Source organism: Ascidia mentula, chromosome 1 (genome assembly GCF_947561715.1).
Source record: "Ascidia mentula chromosome 1, kaAscMent1.1, whole genome shotgun sequence".
In the NCBI taxonomy this organism is placed as follows: domain Eukaryota; kingdom Metazoa; phylum Chordata; class Ascidiacea; order Phlebobranchia; family Ascidiidae; genus Ascidia; species Ascidia mentula.
Genome location: NC_138566.1, coordinates 6,948,835 through 6,966,228, shown reverse-complemented (window position 1 = coordinate 6,966,228; position 17,394 = coordinate 6,948,835). Strand labels below are relative to the sequence as shown.

General features: G+C 39.0%; 4 protein-coding genes across 4 annotated transcripts; 1 reads left to right on the top strand and 3 right to left on the bottom strand.

Moving 5' to 3' along the window:
- The first annotated feature begins 1,125 nt into the window (after nucleotides 1-1,125).
- Nucleotides 1,126-7,231, top strand: LOC145900759 (uncharacterized). Its single transcript, XM_082988884.1, has 9 exons — nucleotides 1,126-1,723; nucleotides 1,940-2,029; nucleotides 3,682-3,736; nucleotides 3,990-4,210; nucleotides 4,628-4,858; nucleotides 5,280-5,336; nucleotides 5,704-5,833; nucleotides 6,137-6,186; nucleotides 6,460-7,231. The coding sequence occupies exons 1-9, from the start codon at nucleotides 1,126-1,128 to the stop codon at nucleotides 6,825-6,827; spliced, it is 1,800 nt and encodes a 599-aa protein (XP_082845010.1). The 3' UTR covers nucleotides 6,828-7,231.
- Nucleotides 7,232-8,432: 1,201 nt separating this feature from the next.
- LOC145900602 (choline/ethanolamine transporter FLVCR2-like) lies at nucleotides 8,433-9,860 on the bottom strand. Its single transcript, XM_082988872.1, has one exon. The coding sequence runs from the start codon at nucleotides 9,858-9,860 to the stop codon at nucleotides 8,433-8,435; it is 1,428 nt and encodes a 475-aa protein (XP_082844998.1).
- Nucleotides 9,861-11,375: 1,515 nt separating this feature from the next.
- On the bottom strand, nucleotides 11,376-12,786 carry LOC145900442 (choline/ethanolamine transporter flvcr2a-like). Its single transcript, XM_082988861.1, has 3 exons — nucleotides 12,046-12,786; nucleotides 11,788-11,972; nucleotides 11,376-11,739 (listed from the first exon to the last, which is right to left on the bottom strand). The coding sequence occupies exons 1-3, from the start codon at nucleotides 12,784-12,786 to the stop codon at nucleotides 11,376-11,378; spliced, it is 1,290 nt and encodes a 429-aa protein (XP_082844987.1).
- A 1,521-nt stretch (nucleotides 12,787-14,307) lies between these two features.
- LOC145900282 (choline/ethanolamine transporter FLVCR2-like) lies at nucleotides 14,308-15,735 on the bottom strand. Its single transcript, XM_082988851.1, has one exon. It carries the CDS (start codon nucleotides 15,733-15,735, stop codon nucleotides 14,308-14,310), a length of 1,428 nt encoding a protein of 475 aa, XP_082844977.1.
- Nucleotides 15,736-17,394: the final 1,659 nt, after the last annotated feature.

The following is a 17,394-nucleotide window of genomic DNA, read 5'->3' as shown; positions in this document are numbered from 1 at the left end:
TCTGTCCCCAAGGTTGGGTAACCGCATGTAGTCTTGTTGTGGACGTCGTGCTGTATGTTGCGATGTTTGGTGCATTTTAAGGCGTTGTACCGAAGTAAGCACTTTTGTTCTTATATTTCAGATATTGTAGATTTAGCGTATTTAGTGAAACCAGTGTGAGGTATTTTGGCTTTATTGGTGGGTCGTTATTGCAGGCCTCAGGTCTTTTCCGAGTTAGGGAGGCATACAGTGTGGGGTAAAGATCATATTTGAGGTTCTAGGTTGTCAGGGGGGAGCCGTTGAAATCCTCACTGTCCCAATTTACGCGCTGCCGAAATAAAGTAACAAAAGCAAGAGAAACATGCACGAAATAAACAGGAAATTTTGACCCCACAAAAAGTATAATCGTAAGGTCATTTTACGACCGACTTTTTTTTTTAAATTGAGAGAAAGTGTTTCGATTGAAAATACCAATATTTCATTAAAACGTTTGTTACGTACTGTATTGAGCGAACTACCTTTGATTAAGTTATTGATCATTTTGTAGAATGTAATTCAAAACTAACAAATCTGTGTTTTTGCATCTCGTTTACATTGTTGTCAACGATTTCTTTGCAATTCAAACTCTCTAAACTGTCGTTTTTAAAGAAAAAGTCAATTACACGGTACAGCGTACACGTGACAGCGCATTATTTTTGCATAAGCAGCAAACCGCAGCAGAAATGTTTAACGGAAATGCATTACACACAATTTCCCTTAACTTGTCGGAAAAAAACATCCCTCAAAAGCACGTGTCGTGCAGATCAGATACAAGATATGTGTCATTTTTGACAACATATGCGCTTTCCTCGTCTCTTTGCAGTGTCATACAGCAGTGTTTACAACACCTATCCGCTTTGTTGAATTACACTCACATCGAAAAAGCCTAAAAGTCAGGAATTAGAAGTTTACATCGAGTTGTTAGTAGGTTTACCAACAAGAAGTTCAACTATAGGTGAATCTTAACAGGTCTGCTGACACGTTTTACAGAGAAAGGCTTATAACAAAACGTTTCGTTGGGTTCAAACAATTACAAAAACATATTTTTCAGGAGACATTTATTAACCCCTAATAACAAACAGCAGAGTTTTGGAATACTGCGGTATCATGTCCAGGCAAGATGCGTTTCTTCTGTACAAGAAACGTTGGTTTATCGCAGTCGCCCTGACGCTGTACCAGGTTTTATCTCTTGCTAACATGTCCTATGGAGTTGTAAACGACGTTTACGTGGAGTACTTCCATATTACATACTCACAAGTGGACCTGATGCTCACTGCAACATACGTGGGCCCCATAGTGTTGAGCCCGATATTCGCTTGGCTTTTCTTTACGCACAAAATACAGCTGCGGAAACTTATTCTGCTCGGAAACGGATGTTTAACGCTTGGTTTGCTGCTAGTCGCTTGTTCGTTTCTCAACTCCATGATTTACGGCTTGGCTGTTTTTGGCCAAACCTTAAACGGAATTGCAAGACTGGTTTCAAAAGCGATGATACCCACCTTTGCTGTCCTGTGGTTTCCCGACAATGAAGTGGGAACTGTGATGGGAATGAATATGTTCGGAAGTGATTTAAGTGATATTCTAAGCGCGGTGGTGATGGGATACGTGGTAAAACCAAACCTAACTCAACACGCCAACTTGAATATCAACGACGTTAGTGTTGTTATGATTGATGAAAATGTAACAGAAAATTTGTCCTTGGAACGTAGTGTCTAATCACTTTTCTTGTACAACATTACTTGCGCTGCAACGGCATTTGGAATTTTCGTTTTTGTCATAACGTTCGTCACGAACGTTCCACCTACACCTCCCACACAGGCACAAGCTCTGAAACGAATCGCTGATGTAGTAAGAACCAATCAAAACTGTTCAACACCAAGCTTCAAAAACTTCTTAAACAGTTCAAAACTGTTGTTTGCAGACAGGACACACGTGATGTTGGCATTATTGTGGAGCATGTGCTTGCAAACTATCAACATACAACTGGCATTTATGGGTGAAATTGAACGAAGTATGAATGTCGCCGATCCTTACACAAAGTCAAGCTGGGTTATCATTACTTATTATTTTGGATGCTTGGTTGGAGGTGTTGTGGGCGGTAAAACTATTGATAAATACAAGAAGTACGTAATAATTATAAAAGCGGCCAGTATAATGTCTTTGTTTCTAAGCACCCTGTGGTGGCTGTGGGTGTAGCAATTGAACAGGTGTGGTTTATATTGGCGTTCGACGCTCTACTTGGTATATCCGTTCGTGTTTGCTTTCTTACAACGATGGAAATAGTCATGCAACACACTTACCCAATGGACGAGGGTTTTGTCAGCTTTTGGGTTTTGTTTGTTGATGTCATCTTTGGTGTGGTCGTTACCGAGCTTGGTCGTCTTGTTTACAATTATCTTGGGGGCGTGGCTGTCATGAGTTTTCAAAGCCTGATTTATTTGCTTTGTGCAATCTTTGCTTGGACTGCAAAAATAAAGTTGCGAAGGTTGGAAGCGGAACAAAACGAAACATTAGCATTGCTGGAAGATCAAAGCTAAGGAAAATACTGGATGATAAATATTGTTTGTGTCAACAATAACTTTATTTTCTTTTTGTAAATTATACTGTCTAAGACGAAAGCAACCGATTGATGAAGATATTACGACATAAATACCTTGCTTTTCTGATCGATCACTAACTATTCTTAAAATGTTTCGTCCTATATATGGAGTCATTTTTCTTGGTCAAATGGATAAGTTCTTACTCCGTGTAGTTGTTATAAAAGCATCTGTTTGATAACTTTGTTTGACTTCTTTTATTTGCTCCCAGTTTGACGTAAGGCCTATATACTCGACAGTTAACAAACCTGCTTTTTTACATTGGATATCCTCGATACAGTTGATTTAAACAAGAAAAAGTTGTGCTGGGGCATTTTGGGCTGAGATATTCCAACTGTGCGATTTCTTTGATAACGTACCGCATCTAACTACATTTTTAGTGGTGTTGTTTTAGATCCTAATGACTTTAATTTTATTTATAACAACTCCAACTCCAACAACATTTTCATTTTGTACAAGTTGTTTCGTAAATAAAATGCATTTATAACAGAAGAACTTACTGGTGTGATTATTGTGAGAGAAAAAGAATTGATACTTTTTGCTTGTTTTAGTTGATTTACAATGATGAACGTGCAAAAACAACGTATCCCAATTTAATAGGTTGACTATGAAATATTTTAGAACTTATATTTTTTTTTTAGAACGCCGTGATATATGTGATCTTGGTTCTTAGCTGTACCTTTCGTCTCACATATAATGTTTGAAAAATTGTGCAATATATGATGACGAAAAATAAACGAATCTTGAATCTTGATGTTAGATTAGTTTATAAAAAACGTTAGATTTGTTTTTGCTTACATTCGTGCGGCATGAATTAACGACGTTTATAACGCGCTGGTAGATTTTACTCTTCCACTGGCACAATGTTCGTGCGATAGTAACGGAACGAAACTTTGTCCAGCACACACAATGCGACTAACGAAGCGTGACAGACTGTGCAAGTTAGTGAGACATATTGAACATTGATTCACAGTAAACCGCCCGTAAACAATATAATTGTTTATTATCATTAGTGATGATGCATGGTTATGTTAGGTTTACCATGACGCATGTGACTACATTATAGATAGTTCCATTGATATTCCAGTTTCGCTCAACTTCTTCCGTGTTTCATATCGGAGGTAACTGACTTCCCGTATTTGAAATCAGCCTTCTAGCTTGTAGTAATGTTTCATGCAATTGCACTTTCAGCATGAATTTGGAATTCAGGTTGTTTCGAGGTTTGGTAAGTCTTATTATTTACTGTTGTCAATTAGTGAAAGAGGTGGCCATTGTTTCTTAATGAGAGTTAAAAAGGCTGCATTTTATTGGACAATCGTTACAACTGACTTAATAAAAGTGTTATTTTTGAACCTTAGCGTTACATTTGAACAGAAATATGAAACATTTGACTGCGGTTTTGTGCATAATCTTCCCCCACGTCGTCGTATCCCAATCGTGGCTCACTTTTAATGAAAGCAAATTTTTAATCGGAAGCAAAGTTAATTCGTACGAAGAAGCACAACGAGCCTGCAATGAACAAGGTGCACATGTGGCCAACGTTAAAACAGAAGATATATTCCAATTTTTAAAGCAAGAAGTACAAAAAATTGAAGGTGAATTGTAATTTTTGTTTTAACAGTGGTATATGTTTAAGAAGATATTTGCTTTCCATGCAAAAGTTGCGTCGTTATTAACAATTTGTTCACTGGCATCGCAGCCAAACAAAGTCGCCAAGCTGGAATAGCCACTCTCGACAATGTGTGCTCTATAATATAAATGACGTCACCGAAGTGTGAGGTTTCGATCCAATAATGTTGTGGCGCTTGTAAACTTTTTACAATACACATCCTTTAGTAGACGATCATTTATAAGTTTCTTTTGCTAAGTGGGTTTTTACAAGTGAGCGCATGAGTATGCCAGGCGTTACTACTACAATTTCAACAATACCTTTAAAAAGTACAGTGCAATGCGCACATTAGACTTTGGATTTTTGTCAAAACTGTTGTCAATTTCCCGCATTTTGTGTAAAGAGTCCCCGCACTCTTTCTACATTGGAGCAACAAGAGTTCCAGGCACGAAATACTTCCAGTGGACGGATGGAAGTAATGTTACGTACGGGAAGTGGCGACGTTACCAACCTAACCATCGTCCTTATGAAGATTGCGTTGGAATGGGGCAAACCACAAGTACCGACCCATCGTATGAATGGCGGGACACCAAATGCACAAAAATTTCAAGATATATTTGTGAAAGAAATCGTGGTAAGAGTAAGAGTGCAAATTCTTTGACCAACAATTACATCGAATATGAAAGCTGTGTGATTTGTTTAGATAAAATATAAAGCTTGGGTTTATTTTACTCGTGCAAAAGTTAACATTAATCAAAATGGTCCCATTTCTGTTTCGCAAGGCTCAAAAAAATTAGTATTCATTGCTCGTGACGTTCTTGGCATCATGTCACTAGTAAGTGTATTTGAACACACCTAAAGCGTTACACAGCTTTATTCCGTTGCAAAGTTAAGAATGACTCAACGAGTCTACGCAACAGCGGCAAAAGAGAAACGCGGCGAAAAAGGCAATTAATCCGCTTCGCTAAAATGCGGTAAAGTGAGCGCTACAAACCTATGTTTTTTCATTTCTAACCAAACATTTCAAACAATGGATGCAATTACGACGATTTCAGTTCTACCATCCACCACTGCAAAACCTACAGCAACAATTGGATCTTCCCAACCAGCAGGTATTTAAGACGAATTTACTGATAAACAATATTAGTAAAACCAGAAAAAGCAGCATTTGAATAAATGTCCAGGACGAGTCTGTGACTGCACAAACTCTGAATTCCACCAAAACCATATAAAAAATAGGAAAGAAACGAGTGTGCAATAAAAAATAGAGAGGGCTTCCATTAATATAGCGAACAATAAGTTGACGTATTTTTTTGCCTATAATTTCGGTATTTCTACCACTTTGCTTCGTAAGCTCCAACGCACTACTGTCACATTGTCCTAGTTCAAACTATTGACACAAAAATGCATTCAATAACGAAGGAAACCCCCAAAAGTGGGTACCTTAATTAAATTTAAAATCACTATTCTGTGCTTCAGTTACAAATTCAACAGAGAAAAATCACGGCAAACCGATTATAATCGGTTCGATTGTTGGTGTCATCGCCATGGCAGCAATTGTTTGCCTCATCGGTTTATATGTAAAGTTACGACAGCGAAAAAAAACCAGGTAAATTTGCCTTGTTTAACTGATACAACGTTTTTCCCGATTGTTGTCGGTTCTTAAAGTTAACTGCACTTTTTATAGTATATTTAAACATTCACAATACTGTGCAGAACTTTTGGTCTCCTTTTTGCGAATGCAAAGAGCACATTGTGTGGCAAAAATATGTAAAAAAGTTTCTCAATGTTTGTTCACTGGAAGCCTATAGTCTAGTGTCAATCCTTCGCTTAAATTCATACAATTTTTATGCCATAATCTCTGTCAGAAATAAAACTGTCGATCTTGAATTTGTTTTTTGTTTTGTTTTAGAGCTGATGTTTCAATGGACATTATGGTGGCGGAACGCGATACCATTATGGGTAAAAGTGTTTGAGCAAAATAATTTATATTCTTTATCATCTGCGGTAGCTTTATTGGTTGTATTTGTTTATTGTTTGTTTATTATTATAATTTGCCTATTAATTACGTTTCAACAAGCAGCAGATTTTAAAATGATAAACAAACAGCGGACAACAAAGCTACTGCAGATGATAAACTTTGCATTTTTTCGAAGCATTTATGGATGTTTTTGAACTTTTCATATAAACAAGCGGATAAATTTGAGTCTATGTTGTATCTTTCTACATGCTAAGGTGGCGTCGGCGTTCATGAGCCTGTAGATACCCACACCGAAACCTATACAATACCCCATGCAAACTCGAATCAGAGCGAAGGCAATTATGACGTCATACGACATCCAGACAACAATGCCTATGACGTTGCAACCGATTCGTCCCGCGTGGAAGTTTATGATAATTTGAAGCGTGACGAGGAAGAAGCAGGAATCTACAATGTACTTCAGCGTGATGCAGCACCCCAGCTCACTATCAATAATCCACAACACCGACACCTTGCGGTGAAAAATAATCGCCAAGACAATGTCGAAAACAACATTAGTCGTTCCCCCGAACCATTGTACACAGCGGTTAAAAAACCGACTAATTCGAAAAGACGTTTATAAAGCGCTGACAGATTATGCTCTTCCACTGGCATAACTTTCGTGCTATAGTAACAGACCAAAATTTATATCTGTCAGCGCTTTAAAACAGTCGTTTAACTTATAAGCCGGATAACTGTAAGCGATGGGAGCCGGGTGATTTGGCATATGAAAGAATTTTAAAAAATTTTCTAATTTTTGCAAAGTCAAGTTTTACTTTCAATCAACAACAATTGCGTTTGTTAAAACCTTGGTTGAACTTGTGCTTGTGCTGTATATATTGCGATGGTTTATTTCCCTTGTTGCGTCTTTGTTTCAAGTTTTGTCTCCTGCGAATGTTGCTTACGGCGTTGATGTCAATGTTGAATAGTTTTGCATCACTTACGCTCAAGTGGACCTGATGACTACAGGAACTTACATAAGAACAATGTCGGCGATACCGTTTCTAGCTTGGTTCTTCTTCGGTCGACAGATTTAACTTCGCTGGTTATCTCTACATGCTTTTGTCTTACGCGTTGATGGAAACGAAATAAACGGAATAGTAGAAGCTAAAGCCAAGTCTGTGGCATTCGCGGTCATGCGGTTTCCTGTCAGCGAAGTCAGTAGCGTGTTGGGAATAAACATGCTTGAAAGTTCCAATGGTGGAATTCTAACCACCGCAGTAATACGGTTTGTTGTAAATCCAAAGCACCTCTAGCTCCCGTAATGCATTCCCTTTATCTTTTCCGGCAAATGCGTCCCGGGACTCGTGGAGAAAGGCTTGAAAACACTTTTTTTACAACGTAGTTTGCGCTTCTGTCGTATAACGATAACCCAGCTTGACTTTGTGCAAGAATCGGCGACATTCATACCTCGTACAATTTCGGCCATAAATTCCAGTTGGATGTTGATAATTTGTAAATACCTGCTTCATAATAATATCAACATTACGTGTGTCCCGTCTGCAAAGAAAAGTTTTGAACTTCTTTTAAAGCTTGCGGTGGCTCTTGTTCCATCCGCGTATCGCTTCAGCGCTGTAGTAATGCATCACAAAAAAGTGATTGAACACTACAATCCAAAAACAATGTGGGGCCCACAAATGTTGCAGTAAACGTCAGGTCCACTTGTGTATGTGTAATATGAAAGTTGTAACATTTAGGTTTCTTGTGATTTATCAAAATCCTTTCATAGACGACTAACGGTTGTAAAACCCGACTCAGCGAGTGTTTTGTTAAGTTTGGCATTGAAAGGTGATATGAAATAGGTCACCAGCACCCGCGCGAGCCTTATCTGCGACGTCAGTCAGGTCAGCTCCATATAATCCTGGGGCTACACCAACCGCGTCATTTAAAGTCTATTCGAAAATAAGGTTATTTTTCTAGTTTCATTTCAATCAAATGCTTTATTACAACTGCACAATGCACAGAGTATTTAAATTGCTTCACTTGACAAAATAAGATGCGACCGATAAAGATGAAGAATATGTGTCGATTAAAAGCCGACAGTTAATGGGTCATACCTTTACCAATTTGTTATTTTTGTTTTAAAATTCGTATATTGACCCACACTTCACAAAAAAATCAGGCAATTGTTAACGCAAATAATACTCATGCAATTTTCGCAGACAGTTTTTCTCCAAGTATAGTTTTCTTAGCCTTGATCTTCCAACAATGCTAATGTTTCGTTTTGTTCCGCTTCCAACCTTCGCAACTTTATCTTTGCAGTCCAAGCAAAGATCGCACAAAGCAAATAAATCAGGCTTTGAAAACTCATGACAGCCACGCCCCCAAGATAATTGTAAACAAGACGACCAAGCTCGGTAACGACCACACCAAAGAAGACATCAACAAACACAATCCAAAAGCTGACAAAACCCTCGTCCATTGGGTAAGTGTGTTGCGTTACTATTTCCATCATTGTAAGAAAGCAACCACGAACGGATATACCAAGTAGAGCGTCGAACACCAATATAAACCACACCTGTTCAATTGCTACACCCACAGCCACCAGGGTGCTGAAAAGCAAAGAAAATATACTGGCCGCTTTTATAATTACTGCGTACTTCTTGTATTTATCGATAGTTTTTCCGCCCACAACACTCCCGAACAAGCATCCAATAAAATAAGTAATATTAACCCAGCTTGACTTTGTGTAAGGATCGGCGACATTCATACTTCGTACAATTTCACCCATAAATGCCAGTTGGATGCTTATGGTTTGTAAGTACATGCTCCACAATAATGCCAACATCACGTGTGTCCTGTCTGCAAACAACAGTTTTGAACTGTTTAAGAAGTTTTTAAAGCTTGGTGTACAACAGTTTTGATTGGTTCTTACTACATCAGCGATTCGTTTCATAGCTTGTGCCTGTGTGGGAGGTGTAGGTGGAACGTTCGTGACCAACGTTATGACAAAAACAAAAATTCCAAACGCCGTTGCAGCGCAAGTAATGTTGTACAAGAAAAGTGAATGAACACTACGTTCCAAGGACAAATTTTCTGTTACATTTTCATCAATCATGACAACACTAACGTCGTTGATTTTCAAGTTGGCGCGTTGAGTTAGGTTTGGTTTTACTACGTAACCCATCACCACCGCGCTTAAAATATTACTTAAATCACTTCCGAACATATTCATTCCCATCACAGTTCCCACTTCATTGTCGGGAAACCACAGGACAGCAAAGGTGGGTATCATCGCTTTTGAAACCAGTCTTGCAATTCCGTTTAAGGTTTGCCCAAATACAGTCAAGCCGTAAATCATGGAGTTGAGAAACGAACAAGCTACTAGCAGCAAACCAAGCGTTAAACATCCATTTCCGAGCAGCATAAGTTTCCGCAGCTGTATTTTGTGCGTAAAGAAAAGCCAAGCGAATATCGGGCTCAACACTATGGGGCCCACGTATGTTGCAGTGAGCATCAGATCCACTTGTGAGTATGTAATATGGAAGTACTCCACGTAAACGTCGTTTACAACTCCATAGGACATGTTAGCAAGAGATAAAACCTGGAACAGCGTCAGGGCGACTGCGATAAACCAACGTTTCTTGTACAGAAGAAATACATTTTGCCTGGACATGATACCGCAGTATTCCAAAACTCTACTGTTTGTTATTAGGGCTAAATAAATGTTTCCTGAAAAAATTTGTTTTAGTAATTGGTTTTACCGCACAGAAAATTTGTGTCTCGTTGTTCGCCTTTCGCTGCAAATTGTGTCAACAACCTGTTGGGAATTACCTTGTAAATCTTTATACTGCTAAACTAATAGCTCGATCTAAACTTCTGAATTCAAACTTTTTGGAAGGAAATGTTATACAGCAGTTGTTCTTAACCAAGGGTGCTCGGTGGTCATACTTTCTGCAGGTCTATGTCAATTCAACAAGAAAACGTAGAAGACACAAGTAACAGAGTAGACTCGAAAACCAAGTACAAATATGTCGCTTAAACATACATACATACACGCTTCTGTAAACTGGTTACCGTAGTATCGCTTTTTGCGATTATTAAAACTAAAAGAAGTAATTTTTGTTGTTATCAAACTGAACTACACTAATTGTTTCAGCATTTATATTGAGGTTAACTAGAGCCCAAAAGTGCATGTACCAATAGAAAAAGGAGGCTTGAACAAAAAAAAGTTAAAAACCACTGCGATTGTGATACAAACATTTCTGCACGCCACTGCAAGATGAAGACGAAATGCATGCCAACCACGCAAACTCTTTTTTCCTTTGTTTTGTTACATCCATTTCCGACAACTCCAGGGCCCTGGAGTGGAAATATTTGATTTTAATCTTTGGTTGTAGAAATGTAAGTGAAACCGTCAGCCTTTGTGGTAGAAATCGACCTGTTGTCATAAGACAATCAACTTTATGGTCATACCGAAAACGATAGGAATAAAAGAACTAAACTGTCCTCAATCTTAATACGAATACCATCGCAAGTTTGCGTATGATAATCAGCTTCTGCGAGCACTAAGTGCGGCAAACAAATCAAAACGTCCAGTTAAGTTAAGTTAACGCAAAGATCTTGTGTGCATGGGTGTGCAACGACCTTATAACCGCCCATTTAAATATTCAATCAAATCCTATTTCCTTTGTGAACCGCTAAGTGCAAGTTCATGAAATACTGTATCAAAATCTTTTCATGGACGCATTTGAGCCCCTGGACTAACGGTTGTAAAACCCGACTCAGCGAGTGTTTTGTTAAGTTTGGCATTGAAAGGTGTTATGAAATAGGTCACCAGCACCCGCGCGAGCCTTATCTGCGACGTCAGTCAGGTCAGTTCCATATAATCCTGGAGCTACACCAACCGCGTCATTTAAAGTCTATTCGAAAATAAGGTTATTTTTCTTGTTTCATTTCAATCCACTGCTTTATTACAACTGCACAATTAACAGAGTATTTAAATTGCTTCACTTGACAAAATAAGATGCGACCATATATAGAACGATAAAGATGAAGAATATGTATCGATGAAAAAGCCGATAGCGACTGGGTTATACCTTTACCAATTTGTTATTTCTGTTTTAAAATTCGAATATTGACCCACACTTTACAAAAACAGAAACAGACAGTTTTTCTCCAAGTATTTTCCTTAGTTTTGATATGCCAGCAATGCTAATGTTTCGTTTTGTTCCGCTTCCAACCTTCGCAACTTTATTTTTGCAGTCCAAGCAAAGATTGCACAAAGCAAATAAATCAGGCTTTGAAAACTCATGACAGCCACGCCCCCAAGATAATTGTAAACAAGACGACCAAGCTCGGTAACGACCACTCCAAAGAAGACATCAACAAACACAATCCAAAGGCTGACAAAACCCTCGTCCATTGGGTAAGTGTGTTGCGTGACTATTTCCATCATTGTCAGAGAGCAAACGCGAACGGATATACCAAGTAGAGCGTCGAACGCCAATATAAACCACACCTGTTTAATTGCTACACCCACAGCCACCAGGGTGCTTAGAAACAAAGACATTATACTAGCCGCTTTTATAGTTATTACGTACTTCTTGTATTTATCAATAGTTTTACCGCCCACAACACCCCCGAACAAGCATCCAAAATAATAAGTAATGATAACCCAGCTTGACTTTGTGTAAGGATCGGCGACATCCATACTTCGTACAATTTCACCCATAAATGCCAGTTGTATGCTCATGGTTTGAAAGTACATGCTCCACAATAATGCCATCTGCAAACAACAGTTTTGAACTGTTTAAGAAGTTTTTGAAGCTTGGTGTAGAACAGTTTTGATTGGGTCTTACTACATCAGCGATTCGTTTCAGAGCTTGTGCCTGTGTGGGAGGTGTAGGTGGAACGTTCGTGACGAACGTTACGACAAAAACAAAAATTCCAAATGCCGTTACAGCACAAGTAATGTTGTACAAGAAAAGTGATTGAACACTACGTTCCAAGGATAAATTTTCTGTTACATTTTCATCAACCATAACACCACTAACGTGGTTGATATTCAAATTGGCGCGTTGAGTTAGGTTTGGTTTTACTACGTAACCCATCACCGTCGAGCTTAAAATGACGCTTAAATCACTTCCGAACATATTCATTCCCATCACAGTCCCCACTTCATTGTCGGGAAACCACAGGACAGCAAAGGTGGGTATCATCGCTTTTGAAACCAGTCTTGCAATTCCGTTTAAGGTTTGGCCAAAAACAGCCAAGTTGTAAATCATGGAGTTGAGAAACGAACAAGCGACTAGCAGCAAACCAAGCGTTAAACATCCGGTTCCGAGCAACATAAGTTTCCGCAGCTGTATTTTGTGCGTAAAGAAAAGCCAAGCGAATATCGGGCTCAACACTATGGGGCCCACGTATGTTGCAGTGAGCATCAGATCCACTTGTGGGTATGTAATATGGAAGTACTTCACGTAAACGTCGTTTACAACTCCATAGGACATGTTAGCAAGAGATAAAACCTGGAACAGCGTCAGGGCGACTGCGATAAACCAGCGTTTCTTGTACAGAAGAAATACATTTTGCCTGGACATGATACCGCAGTATTCCAAAACTCTACTGTTTGTTATTAGGGCTAAATAAATGTTTCCTGAAAAAATTTGTTTTAGTAATTGGTTTTACCGCACAGAAAATTTGTGTCTCGTTGTTCGCCTTTCGCTGCAAATTGTGTCAACAACCTGTTGAGAATTACCTTGTAAATCTTTTTACTGCTAAACTAACAACTCGATCTAAACTTCTGAATTCAGACTTTTGGGTAGGAAATGTTATACAGCAGTTGTTCTTAACCAAGGGTGCTTGGTCGCCATACTTTCTGCAGGCCTATGTCAATTCAACAAGAAAACGTAGAAGACACAAGTAACAGAGTAGACTCGAAAACCAAGTACAAATATTTCGCTTAAACATACATACATACACGCTTCTGTAAACTGGTTACTGTAGTATCGCTTTTTTGCGGTCTTTAAAACTAAAAGAAGTAATTTTTGTTGTTATCAAACTGAACTACACTAATTGTTTCAGCATTTATGTTGAGGTTAACTAGAGCCCAAAAGTGCATGTACCAAAAGAAAAAGGAGGCTTGAACAAAAAAAAGTTAAAAACCACTGCGATTGTGATACATACATTTCTGCACGCCACTGCAATATGAAGACGAAATGAATGCCAACCACGCAAACTCTTTTTTCCTTTGTTTTGTTACATCCATTTCCGACAACTCCAGGGCCCTGGAGTGGAAATACTTGATTTTAATCTTTGGTTGTAGAAATGTAAGTGAAACCGTCAGCCTTTGTGGTAGAAATCGACCTGTTGTCATAAGACAATCAACTTTATGGTCATACCGAAAACGATAGGAATAAAAGAACTAAACTGTCCTCAATCTTAATACGAATACCGTCGCAAGTTTGCGTATCATAATCAGCTTCTGCGAGCACTAAGTGCGGCAAACAAATCAAAACGTCCAGTTAAGTTAAGTTAAGTTAACGCAAAGATCTTGTGTGCATGGGTGTGCAACGACCTTATAACCGCCCAGTAAAATATGCAATCAAATCCTATTTCCTTTGTGAACCGCTAAGTGCAAGTTCATGAAATACTGTATCAAAATCTTTTCATGGACGCATTTGAGCCCCTTGACTAACGGTTGTAAAACCCGACTCAGCGAGTGTTTTGTTAAGTTTGGCATTGAAAGGTGTTATGAAATAGGTCACCAGCACCCGCGCGAGCCTTATCTGCGACGTCAGTCAGGTCAGTTCCATATAATCCTGGAGCTACACCAACCGCGTCATTTAAAGTCTATTCGAAAATAAGGTTATTTTTCTTGTTTCATTTCAATCCACTGCTTTATTACAACTGCACAATTAACAGAGTATTTAAATTGCTTCACTTGACAAAATAAGATGCGACCGTATATAGGACGATAAAGATGAAGAATATGTATCGATGAAAAAGCCGATAGCGACTGGGTTATACCTTTACCAATTTGTTATTTCTGTTTTAAAATTCGAATATTGACCCACACTTTACAAAAACATAAACAGACAGTTTTTCTCCAAGTATTTTCCTTAGTTTTGATTTGCCAGCAATGCTAATGTTTCGTTTTGTTCCGCTTCCAACCTTCGCAACTTTATTTTTGCAGTCCAAGCAAAGATTGCACAAAGCAAATAAATCAGGCTTTGAAAACTCATGACAGCCACGCCCCCAAGATAATTGTAAACAAGACGACCAAGCTCGGTAACGACCACTCCAAAGAAGACATCAACAAACACAATCCAAAGGCTGACAAAACCCTCGTCCATTGGGTAAGTGTGTTGCGTGACTATTTCCATCATTGTCAGAGAGCAAACGCGAACGGATATACCAAGTAGAGCGTCGAACGCCAATATAAACCACACCTGTTTAATTGCTACACCCACAGCCACCAGGGTGCTTAGAAACAAAGACATTATACTAGCCGCTTTTATAGTTATTACGTACTTCTTGTATTTATCAATAGTTTTACCGCCCACAACACCCCCGAACAAGCATCCAAAATAATAAGTAATGATAACCCAGCTTGACTTTGTGTAAGGATCGGCGACATCCATACTTCGTACAATTTCACCCATAAATGCCAGTTGTATGCTCATGGTTTGAAAGTACATGCTCCACAATAATGCCAACATCACGTGTGTCCTGTCTGCAAACAACAGTTTTGAACTGTTTAAGAAGTTTTTGAAGCTTGGTGTAGAACAGTTTTGATTGGGTCTTACTACATCAGCGATTCGTTTCAGAGCTTGTGCCTGTGTGGGAGGTGTAGGTGGAACGTTCGTGACGAACGTTATGACAAAAACAAAAATTCCGAACGCCGTTGCAGCGCAAGTAATGTTGTACAAGAAAAGTGATTGAACACTACGTTCCAAGGATAAATTTTCTGTTACATTCACATCAACCATAACACCACTAACGTGGTTGATATTCAAATTGGCGCGTTGAGTTAGGTTTGGTTTTACTACGTAACCCATCACCGTCGAGCTTAAAATGATACTTAAATCACTTCCGAACATATTCATTCCCAGCACAGTCCCCACTTCATTGTCGGGAAACCACAGGACAGCAAAGGTGGGTATCATCGCTTTTGAAACCTGTCTTGCAATTCCGTTTAAGGTTTGGCCAAAAACAGTCAAGCCGTAAATCATTGAGTTGAGAAAAGAACAAGCGACTAGCAGCAAACCAAGCGTTAAACATCCGGTTCCGAGCAGCATAAGTTTCCGCAGCTGTATTTTGTGCGTAAAGAATAGCCAAGCGAACATCGGACTCAACACCATGGGGCCCACGTATATTGCAGTGAGCATCAGATCCACTTGTGAATATGTAATATCGAAATAGTCCACGTAAACGTCGTTTACAACTCCATAGGACATGTTAGCAAGAGATAAAACCTGATACAGGGATAAGGCTACTGCGATAAACCAACGTTTCTTGTGCAGAAGGAACACATCTTGCCTGGACATGATACCGCAGTATTCCAACACTCTGCTGTTTGTTATTAGGGCTAAATAAATGTTTCCTGAAAAAACATGTTTTATTAATTGGTTCTGCCCTTCAGAAAATTTGTGTCTCGTTGTTCGCCTTTCGCTGCAAATTGTGCCAACAACCTGTTGAGAATTACCTTGTAAATCTTTATACTGCTAAACTAACAGCTCGATCTAAACTTCTGAATTCAGACTTTTGGGTAGGAAATTGTATACAGCAGTTGTTCTTAACCAAGGGTGCTCGGTGGTCCTACTTTCTGCAGGCCTATGTCAATGCGACAAGAAAACGCAGAAGACACAAGTAACGCAGAGTAGATTCGAAAACCAAGTACAACTTTGTCGCTTAAACATACATACATACACGCTTCTGTACACTGCGGTTACTGTAGTATTGCGTTTTGTGCGGTCTTTAAAAGTAGAAGAAGTAATTTCTGTTGTTAGCAAACTGAACTGCACTAATTGTTTCAGCATTTATGTTGAGGTTAACTGGAGCCCAAAAGTGCATGGACCAATAGTTAAAAACCACTGCGATTGTGACACAAACATTTCGGCACGCCACTGCAGGATGAAGACGAAATGCATGCCAACCAAGCAAACTCTTTTTTCCTTTGTTTTGTTACATCCATTTCCGACAACTCCAGGGCCCTGGAGTCTTTTGTTGTAAGAATGTAAGTGAAACGGTCAGCCTTTGTGGTAGAAATCGACCTGGGTGTGCAACGACTTTATAATCGACCAGTTAAATGTTCAATCAAAGCCTGTTTCCTTTGTGAACCGCTAAGTGCTAGTTCATGAAATACTGTAAATTGTTTCCTCTGCTCTAGGCTGCTTGCGTTGCTGTCCGATGTTTGGTCATTCATACTATTCTGATTCTATTCTATATCATTCTGAAACTTGCATTCTTTACACGCAGCTACATAAATCCCATCCGACTTGTAAACATCCAATCCGTCGACTGAAGAAGAGCAAAGCATAGCCAACGTTTTGACTCCATAACCATACGGTAATTGAATATTACTTTTGAACTGAGATCTTTGTTTCGTCTGTGTACTATTTGTTCTTTTCCTTCTTGCCAGTAAATAAAGTTCCATGGAAAGCATTGGAATTTGCGTGAAGCAAGTCGCTTCTGCACAAAAGCCCTATTTAAATTTGGCCGGCCATGTGCAACACAATTTGAAACCACGACGGCAACCTGCACGTTGGAAGTGATGCCGAAGTAGGCCTATTCAAAATACAGACATAGATGACAACGCCGTAAGCAAGGTTCGCAAGCCGCAAAACTTTGGAAGTTGAAGCAGCGAGAGAGCTACAGAGTATACCAATATATTTTATGTATCAAAATTATGTCTTATCCAAGCTGTCAAAAACTATGAAGTTTTTTTTGTCCGAAACCTGACAGACTGCCTCAAATGTTTTACGCTTCCAAGGACCCTTCTTAATTTTTTCAGCTGTTTTACACATTATTGTCACAAACATTGAACGTGTCTTGTATCGGATGTGCATGACACAAACTTTTGATAGATGTTTTTTTGACTAGGAAATCGTTCAATGCATTTCGGTTACTTAGTCGTGCGTCGGTTTTGTGCTTTTGCAAAAAATGTCGTCAACTTTTGATAGATGTTTTTTTGACTAGGAAATCGT